Here is a 10,789-nt window from a genome sequence, read left to right as displayed (position 1 = left end):
ACTATCACCAGCTGGTGCTTAATGTTTTCCATGTACCAAACACTGTCCTTAGGTACTTTTCATGCATTATCGCATTTAATCCTAACAACTCTATGCAGTATACATCATTTCTATTCTTATTTTACAAGTTGGGAATCTGAGGCTTGGGGAGATAACTAATTTGTTCAGTGTCATATGACTCGTATTAGGCAGAACCAAAGTTTGAGTCCTCTAATTCCAGAAGGATATTCTTAGCCACGTACATACAACCTCTCAGGTCTGGCCATGCTGTATGCCTTATAAAATCTGTTATTTAGAGAGAAGGAAGACTGACAGTGACTCTTCTCTCCCTCCATTCCAAGCCAAAATTGCTGTGATGTTGGAGCTGTAAGTGTGTGGCAGTGATGTCTAAGCCGAGGGAGTGGTAGGAACTGGGAAGCCAGGAAATGAAGGTTGATCATTGGTGCAGGGTCTGACCATCCTTACCAGTCTCTTAACTTTTAAGGCTTTTAGTGTTTCAATGTCTGAAAGTGAAGATGATGATCACTTAATAAATAATACTTGAAAATAATCCTGGATCCGGGTGAGACTGGGTCCCGGGTCTGGGTGAGGCCGCACCCCTGGATCCAGGTGAGGCTGGGTCCCGGGTTTGGGTGAGGCCACGCCCCTGGGTCCGGGAGAGGCCACGCGCCCCTGGGTCCGGGTGAGGCCACGCACCACTGGGTCCGGGTGAAGCTGGATCCTGGGTCCGGGTGAGGCCGTGTGCCCCTGGATCCGGGTGAGGCTGGGTCCCGGGTCTGGGTGAGGCCGCACCCCTGGATCCAGGTGAGGCTGGGTCCCGGGTCTGGGTGAGGCCACGCCCCTGGGTCCGGGTGAGGCCACGCACCTCTGGGTCCGGGTGAAGCTGGATCCCGGGACCGGGTGAGGCCGCGAGCCCCTGAGTCCGGGTGAAGCCGCGCCCCTGGGTCCAGGCGAGACCAAACCAGAGGGAGTCGGACCTGCATTACCACCATTGGTCCACCACCCAGAACTGAAAAGTCAGTGCCGACATGTACACATAAGGAACTGGTGGACACTGAAAATGGGTCTCAAAAGAACTGTTGGTCCAGAAAGAAACTTACTACAGACTGATTCATTTGCCTGTCAGCATAACTATTATTGCTCGTCCCACATTCGGTTCTTATAAGTATATTTCTAGTAACACATGATCTCACTCATCTAGGGGAAATAATGAACAACATAGACTGAGGAACAAGAACACACCCAGAAACAAGGAGGCATCGATCGGACTATCGGGCCTCAGAGGGTGGGTAGGGGAGGGTGGGGATAGCGGGGAGAGATCAACCAAAGGACTCGTGTGCATGCATATGAGCCTAACCAATGGTTAAGGACAACAGGGGGGTGGGGTGGGGGATGGGAATGGGGGGATGAGGACAAATATGTGACACCTTAATCAATAAAGAAAAATAAATAAATAAATAAATATAAAGAAAATATTCACAAAGTTTTTTGGTATGGCATGGAGGGAATAATGTTTGGGATTCTTATTCATTTATTCAACAAATATTTATCAGACTCTTATTGTGTGTCAGATATTGTGGATACAAATGTGAGCCAACTAGACATCGTTCTTGTGTCTTGCTGGGCAGGGGAGAAGGACCATAAGCAAGCGATCACACATGTCATAGGTGCAGGGCTGGGAAAAGGGCCCTGCTGTGGTGTACACTGCACAGGCACTTGGTCTAAGCTGAAGATACAGGGTGAGAAGGGGTGTGGAGTTTCAAATTCCTACTGCCATTAACCTGCTGCATACTAGTGGCTTCAGCCAAGTTCTCTGCTACCTAGACCTCCATTGATTTGTGTAGGATGGGAGAATAACCTCCATGTCACAAAGGCTTCAGAGAAACATATTAAACTACTGTACTACAACGTCCCCAATACAATGGCCAGCAGATGATAGGTATTCAGTTCATGGAGCTATTTTTTCCTTTTGCCATTTTTCTAAACACTCATTTACTAATGAAGATGACAAGGAAGAAAGTTTTACGTAAATAATAGATTATAAATTCAGCCAACAGAAGTGAAACTGAGCACAATTAGCTAATTCTATTTTGTATCTAATAGTGGATCCTCTTCTGTGTCCAATACTATGCTAAGAGCAGCAGCTATGACACCTGAGCCCCAGAAACCTATTACCATCACAAGGCTCTTTATCACAGAGGAAACTGCCGTACAACTCTCTGCTGATGTGCCAGAGGACAAACTAATATTAACCAATGTGATGTGAGGAGGGGAAGGAATGATTTATTCAAAACACACATTTTGCATGGAGAAGTGAGAACTGAGAGCCACTTATTCTGTATTGCTCTGACAAAACCCATATCAAGGAGTAAAATATACCTAGACTTTCTGCAGGAAGAATGCTCTGGTACTAGAGATGCTTGTAAGTGTGATAAGCCTCCTGATGCACTAATGAGTGTCAAGATTAATGAGTGCACGAGCAACCACCACCAGAATTTTGGTGGGGTCTAGGGATCCAGTCGTGATTTTTCTGAAGTTCCTTTGAACTCTGTTTCTATTAGTTGGGCAAGGATTAAGTTTGCTGTGCAAATAACATTTGTTAAAAATTATCAGTGTGTTCTGTACTTGTACACCTTCCATTTCTTATATTAAAGGTCAGTTTGAAGATCTAATTCTCTCAGGGAACAAATTATTTGCTGTCTTTTGAGTCCTGTCACAAAAGTCATTCCTTGCCCTTTCTTAAATAGCTACTTGTCTTTCCTCTGGTCTGAAATTCCACCATCAGGCTTAACATCTTTTTGTTTTCAAAAGTCTTACTCTGAGAGAATGGTTCTCCTGGGAAGTTAATTTCATTCAATTTCTTAGAAAGATTAATGAATTTTGCCCACATACAACAAGTTCCAATCCCAATCAGTTAATAGTGGTTGTCCTATGGCATTGTGCTGTGGATGATTTTAAGACTGAGTCTAGGTTCAGAGAGAAAGAATGCAATCATCAATTAGTAATGTCATTCCTAAAGTAATAGATCCATTTCTGATAGTTCCCAGAGGTTTAGAGTAAGATCTCAAGGGAAGGGCTCTAAGAATGCATGACAAAAGAAATGTTGAGCATTGGGACTATTTAGAGAACCCTGAAAATGATTATGGAAACCTGGCAAAGACACTCTTCCATTTGCTGACCCTGGCTTTCTATCACACATGGCCATCAGTATTCTTTACATTAGCCAATGTGTCCCAATTTTAAATAATAACAGTTTTGTTTTGCTTTTCAAACAAATATCTCTCTTAGTTGTGATATACTTCGCATAGAAGACCAGAAATGAGAATACGTGGGTAGTAGAATCAAGCAATGGACTGCCTGCCTTAGAGATGGCCTGTTCTAAACGCTTCATCTGTAAATGAGGAAACTGAGGACAGAAATGATTAAAGTGGTAACCAGTGATATCCCATTTCCAAAAATTGTGGACTTTACATTTATTTTAGAATTTTTATTTAATCAGTAGTTACCTGTTTCCTGCTCTAGACCCAAGAATTCAATGACAGGCAAGCAGACAGTAGCTGAGGAATGTTGGGACCTCAGCTTTTGATACTAGCTATTGGCTGGTATAGGCTCTGAAGTCAGACAAGCCTTAATCTCTACCTGTGAGTACATGAGCAAATAATATGACCCTGTCTTAATTCCTTATTCAAGAAAGGGTATTGCTATTATCCTATCTAATAAAAGAGTAATATGCAAATTGACCATCACTCCAACACACAAGATGGCTGCCCCATGTGGACACAAGATGGCCGCCACAAGATAGTCAGCAGGGGAGGGCAGTTGAGAGGGACCAGGTCTGCGAGGGAGGGCAGTTGGGAGGTACCAGGCTTGCAAGAGGAGGGCAGTTAGGGGTGACCAGGCCAGCAGAGGAGATAAGTTGGGGGTGACTGGGCATGCAGGGAAGGGCAGTTGTGGGGACCCAGGCCTGCAGGGGAGAGCAGTTGGGGGGGTACCAGGCCTGAGGGTAGGGCAGTTAGGGGTGACCAGGCCTGCAGGGGAGGGGAGTTAGGGGCAATCAGGCTGGCAGGGGAGCAGTTAGGCATCAATCAGGCTTGCAGGAAAGTGGTTAGGGGGTGATCAGGCTGGCAGGCAGAAGCGGTTAGGGGCAATCAGGAAGGCAGGCAGGCGAGCAGTTGGGACCCAGCAGTCCTGGATTGTAAGAGGGATGTCCAACTGCCCATTTAGGCCCAATTCTACTGGTAAGATTGAGCCTAAACAGGCAGTCGGACATCCCTCGAGGGGTCCTAGATTGGAGAGGGTGCAGGCTGGGCTGAGGGACACACACACACACACCCATGCATGAATTTTGTGCACCAGGCTTCTAGTATGGTAATATAAAGTGCCAGGCTCACAATAAGCACCAGTCAGTTTGGTCCCATTCCCTTGTGCTTTCTCCAAAGTCTTGTGCTCCCTACTTTTCTCAGGGGCCTAAAAAGGTGTCTAGCACTGGAACTGGGGCCTTAACCATTTATTTGAATTGGGGGTGGTTCATGTTTATCTACTTCCCTCAGTTTAGAACTTTGACCATGTCAGCAGACACTTCCAGGAAAAGAGATATTTACCCAAAGTGTTATTGATCACTTCATTGCAAGGTCTACATGGTGTAATCTTGAAAAAACAAGTACATTGACATAAAACATTTTAAAATCCAGTATTCGTTAATGAATGGTTATCCATCAACAACATTTCTTCATTGCTATGAATTCTTTGACTTGATCAAGGTCATAGTGGCCTGGCTAAATATTCACCAGAAAAAGTTTAATTATATAAGAGGACTCTTCAATTCCCTCAAATGATAGAGCACCTTCCATAAAAGTTTGTCTGAAAAAATGAAGACTATTAGATTCATATATTTTCTTGCTTTCTTCAGCCACATTAAATGTCAAACTCTTCAGAGAAGTTTACTAGATGCAGGTAGGGAATCCTATTTCTAATCTGTACATTCCATGTGCCCGGAGTAAGAGGTAATGACATACTAAAATGCATATGGAAACACTTCTCTTTCTCAGTGTTCATCACTGTCATTGGGTTGTTGAAAATTGCTGGAAATTAACTTATAGAATGAATGAATGAATGAAGAGAGCTAATATATTGAATATATTGAATCAATCCACAGGAAGACCTCATTTTAGTCTTATTTTCACTTTGTTGAGGAATTAAGATAGGGTCATATTATTTGCTCATGCACTCACAGGTAGAGATTAACTTGGCATTTAAAATTTGGTAAATGGCTTTAGATAAATCAAAAGTGTTCATAATAGCAGGAATAATATTAGAGCTACATTATTTAGTACCTATTGTGAGCCAGGCACTATGCTTGGTGCTTAACACATATGATTTCATTTATTGTGAACAACTACCTAGTGTAAGAACTTGTTTGCATTTTATAGAGAAACACAAATTCTGAGAGCTTATTTTCCCAAAGCCACATTAAGCATCAGAGCTCAAAGTTGAACTCAGAATAGATATCTCTAAAGCCTTTCCCTATGTTAGTATAGCAAATAATAGTGGTTTCTTTACTTACTAAATAGCTGCTAAGCATTATAGAAGCTATTAGTATAAGAAGGAATACATTATTTTCAATAGAAAACAATGTGGTGAGTGGAGGTGATGAATAAGATGAAGATGATGAGCAAATCCAAACATGTGAGATACTACTTTTGCCAAATGAAGCAAACTCTAATTTTCTTAATATTTCTTCAGTGTGGTATTGAACTCTTCTAATGTAGAGTTAAATAACCAAATCATCAAGTTCAATTATTTTAGAAATTTCAACATAAGTATATGTAACTCATTTGTAGACCAATGATAGATTTCAACTGCACAATATATTGAATAGAAATGTCATTCGCAGAATACAGTTTAAATACCAAGCAAAGATATATTCTAGTAATTTTTCTAATTTATTATGATAATCAAAAATACCTCTAGAAATTTATGAGTGAACAAATATAGGTTTCAGAACTGTAAAGGGGGATTTCAATTTGGAAAATTTCCTGTTACGCATATAAAGCCTCTTTCTCTGCACCCCCCCAACCCCACCCACCAGCCATGCAGCACTCTAATAGCCAGAATTATCTGGAGGAGAACTTAAGAGACATGTGAGTTTTAATATCAATATACCTTTATCTGAAACTTAAAATCACATTAATTATTTAGGGGGAGTGGAGTGGGACAATGAGATAACAAGAATGATGGTGGAAAGGGATTCAATTCTATCTTTAACACTCACAGTGTCATGTTTCAGCATTAGCATTATGGTTGCTCAGTTTCTTCAGAAATCCACTTATGAAGAAGTACAAACCATAGTTAAAGAGTTACTAGATTTTGCAGAGAAGTGCAAGAGCCTCAAGCTAAATGAGTCACCTTCAGAATGCTCTTACCAGTTGGTATGTAAATCATCTTGTGCTTTCTCTCTCTCTCTCTCTCTCTCTCTCTCTCTCTCTCTCTCTCTCTCTCTCTCTAACTAACTACATTGCAACCAAAACATGTTGTTATAAGGAGGGCTCACTGAATAAATTGGTTGAGGATTGTAAGGCAGCAATATGTACATATTCATACTTAAGATATAATCTTTATAGTTTTATAAACTTATAGTTTATCAGTTCATCTCTAGGACTCTTTGAATAAAACATTCAAGGGAATGAATTATAGCCTAAAATGTCAATTTGTTAAGTTGGTTTCTTTGCCTCTATCACTAAACTACTATAGTCTGACATCTTTGTATAAAGGTTCCTGGGAAAATGAAGTACTAATTTTAAAATGTTTCTTAGAGAATATGTAAGAGAAAAAAAGAAGTGAATATTATTATGGGCTCTTTTCCAAGTTAGTAGATAATCTTGGAATCTTAGGAATTATTATTGTTTCTTATAAAGTATGTCTATCTTATGATTAGCAAATTCTTGATAAACACTAACATATTCTACTATCTATCTATCTATCTATCTATCTATCTATCTATCTATCTATCATCTACCTACCCACCTATCTACTTGATCAATTATTCTCATGGCAAAAAATTTAAAATACAAATGAGTAGTTTTCTTCTTTATTTGTAATATTTTATCCCTTTTTCTAAAGCCTACCTTTTATTAGACTGTATGTAGATAGAGAAAAATCATTAGTCTTATTAGAAATAGATTTTAAATGAAGTACTTATGTCAGTGGCTAGACTCATTTATTTTATAGTGATTTCTTCTTATTTACATTTCAAAAGCTGAAGATTTTACTCCGTTATCCCCCAAATCTTAAAACATTTCATTTGAAGTTTATACTATTCCACACATTTACTGCCACTAAAAGACATTTGAAAACTAACTGAATAATTACATTTCCACTTGAATATTTGACATTAAATACACATTGCTTCAGAGTTCAATTCTTAATATAAGTTTCCATGGAAATAAAACTAGAAAGCCAGGAAAGCAAACTACTATCTATTTATTGGTAGATAATTCTCACTTAAAATATATTGATTTCTTTAGGCCCTGGACATTCTGGCTTATGTTTATTTTAATAACTATGAACTGTATGAAAATGAAGTAATTACATAGGAAAAGAGAAAATAATAAATTCTATTTGGTCAATGTCCAACATGTGGGAATTTAGACTTAGAAACCTAAAAGACTTTTGTTCAGAAGAACTATATCCAGGGACTATTGGATATAAAGTGTAACATTCTGCACTCAGTTGCCTATTAAAAAAAAAAAAAAGATTTCTGCCCTGGCTGGTTTGGCTCAGTAGATAGAGCGTTGGCCTGGGGACTGAAGGGTCCCAGGTTTGATTTTGGCCAAGGTCACATGCCTGGTTTGTGGGCTCGGTCCCCAGTAGGGGGTGTGCGGGAGGCATCCGATCCATGATTCTTTCTCATCATTGATGTTTCTATCTCTCTCTCTCCCTTTCTCTCTGAAATCAATAAAAATATATTTTAAAAAATAATAATTCCTTACGCTTCCTGTGGTTAGGAATGTAGAACACACATGCTTCCTTTTTAAGTTATTATTTCCTCCTACAGATGGCCACCTTCTTAGAGCGTATATGTAATAACCAAGGAATGGCTGACAAACATGAATATTCTGACTGTTGAAATATAAATAACACAGCAAGACATAAGTGCTTCCTATTAAATAAAAATGATGAAGCAGATTACAGGGAAATATTGCAAATTCCTAATCTTGAGCAGATTTGTGAGGTGAACAAAGAGAATCAAGTGTTAGTGAAGAAGAGGTAAGTCATTTCTCCTTGCCATTGTCTTTGAAGAAGAGTATTTTCCAATTTTGAAGACAGGTCTTTTTTACATAACAACCTCTGAGAACACAATGCTTTATTACATGGAATTAAAGTGAAAATTTGAGCATATATATATATTATTGGTAGATAATTCTCACTTAAAATATATTGACTTCTTTAGGCCCTGGAATATATATATATTCCCCCTCTGACTGACAATTATGGTCTCAGAGAACTCAATAGGGTATGGAAATGTCTGAGCCATGAAACATTAAAAGTGACTAGAACCTATAGAACCTATAATGGACCCATCTCCTTAAAGGTTAGGTTAGTCAAACCAGAAGCAAATGATGTTGAAATGTACAGTCAAGCAGGTAAAGCAGGTAAAGCATAATAAACAGAGAGCAGGTAATACCTCAGGCAAGGGGCTAGCATTTGGGATGTTCATCAGGGGATATCAGGGGTGGTATCTGATAGGCATGGACACAGAGGCTGTCATTGAGACACTAGGAATAAGTAACAATTGTATATGTCAGAGATGGGTTTTCTACTCAAGAACTCTGGTTCTATAATTCCCACCTGGAGTGGACAGCATATAGCAAATGGGTAGGCAAGCTCATATTTTGATTTTCTAGTTAACACAGAAGGAGTCTATATATTGAGAGCAGTGTGCTAGCAAGTGGCTGGGGTTTAGAGGCAGGAAATCAATATGCAGAGAGGTAGAAATGACAAGAGAAATACAAGACTTCAGTTCTCAAGGAATCCAGTTCTGGCCATTTTATCAACACAGGCTCAGGCACCAAGAATAAGGCAAAGATCTGATTGCTGGATCTAGAGTGCAAGATCATAGAAGTTTGGTTTCAGGTTTTAGTCATGAAACTCTAGGCCAGAGATGAATGGGCAGGCAGGGTGACAATGCTGAATAATTCTAATTCTATTAATTCACCCATAAAAAGGGCAGAATTGCCGCAGCAATTACTGAGCCTTCAAGAAAAAAATTAAGTGGCCTCAGCCACATAGGAAGAAAGGATGATGGAACAGAAATTGGATAGGGTCCCAACTTATCTGACATTAAGGGCAACCAAACGGGAATGGAAAAATGGCTACTCATTTACTGTAGGTGAGAATTATAGAATCAGATTTGGGTTGAACTTTCAGAGATTAAAAATTCTAACCAATACTCAAGCTGCAAATTTAACCTCTTCTTGAATATTTACAATAAAGTCAGTAATTAAGGGACTAATTTATATGCTGATTTTAACTTATGTGCATACAACTATAAGTATTTAAGGGACAAATAATTTTCTAATTACTTGCCTCATAATTATAAGCCAAGAACTTGAATTAATTCTCAACCAAGGAAACAGTAATTTATATCAAAGCTGTAGAAAAAGTCAGCTACTTTGGACTGAAAAGATAGCACAACAACTTTCCTAGTCTAGAAAGAACTTCTAAATTTAACTCTTCTGTACTTGTGTATAATCCTGCACTTACAATTCAGTTTAGACTATTGAATCTTCTAATTTCTATGCTTATGTAAGAGTGAAAAGTTTTGATTACTGATTCTCTTTCCCCACCGCCCCAGATATACAGTTGGTCACCTCATGGGCACTCGGAATATCTGACTAACCTCACAGTAATCTATCTATTGTAAACATTTGATGCATTTAAGTATAGTGCTAGTTCATATCTTTCACCATGATATTCTAGGTGTTACAGGTCAACAAAACTAAGTGAACCCTAAATTGTTTTTTAAATATATTTTTATTGATTTTAGAGAGGAAGGGAGAGGAAGAGAGGGAGATGGAATCATCAATGATGAGAGAGAATCATTGATCAGTTGCCTCTTGCACACCCCCACTGGGGATCGAGCCCTCAACCCAGGCATATCCTTGATCAGAATCAAACCCAGGACCTTTCAGTCCACAGGCCGACACTCTATTGACTGAGCCAAACTGGCTATGGCAACCCTAAATTTTTAAGAAACAGCATCAGCACATGTTCTTGAACTCCAAAGTACACAACTTCGGGTTTGTCAAATTACAGGTACATTTATGAAACTTCTAGAAAGCATCCATTCTTGTATGGACCCACTATTCTGGCCATGTCTGCTTGCTATGAAACAGCTGTTCAGTCATGTTGCCAAGAAGAAAATAAGACTGAATGCTTCCAGATAAAGGTAAGATACTCGTATGTCAACTGTTATTCAGGGCCTTGCTATGCAAAGTGTGGGCTGTGGACCAACGGCACATGCATCACCTGGCAGCTTGTTAGAAATGCAGAATTTGCAGCTCTTCTCCGGGCCTACTAGACGAGACTTCATTTTAACAAGATACTTAGGCGATGTGTATAGTCATATAAATCTGAGGAGCATGATCTAGCATAGATATTACTCCATAATAAATATTTAATATCTCATTTACTGTTGCTACATAACAGAACACCCCAAATTTTAGTGACTCAAAACAATAATTTTATTCTCTCTCACGATTTCTGACGGTCAGGGATTCAGGAAGGACTC

The 10,789-nt window shown here is 39.4% G+C and overlaps 1 protein-coding gene across 1 annotated transcript in view; it reads left to right on the top strand.

Annotated features, from left to right (window-relative positions):
• The first annotated feature begins 4,868 nt into the window (after positions 1-4,868).
• Positions 4,869-10,789, top strand: part of LOC103303917 (alpha-fetoprotein-like) — a 32,432-nt gene continuing 26,511 nt past the window's right edge. The window contains 5 exon segments of the mRNA XM_008160894.3: positions 4,869-4,953; positions 6,089-6,140; positions 6,287-6,428; positions 8,054-8,265; positions 10,315-10,447. Coding sequence (XP_008159116.2) covers positions 4,869-4,953; positions 6,089-6,140; positions 6,287-6,428; positions 8,054-8,265; positions 10,315-10,447 — 624 coding nt within the window.

This window comes from Eptesicus fuscus, chromosome 2 (assembly GCF_027574615.1).
Source record: "Eptesicus fuscus isolate TK198812 chromosome 2, DD_ASM_mEF_20220401, whole genome shotgun sequence".
In the NCBI taxonomy this organism is placed as follows: Eukaryota; Metazoa; Chordata; class Mammalia; order Chiroptera; family Vespertilionidae; genus Eptesicus; species Eptesicus fuscus.
This window is presented reverse-complemented; position numbering and strand designations above follow the sequence as displayed.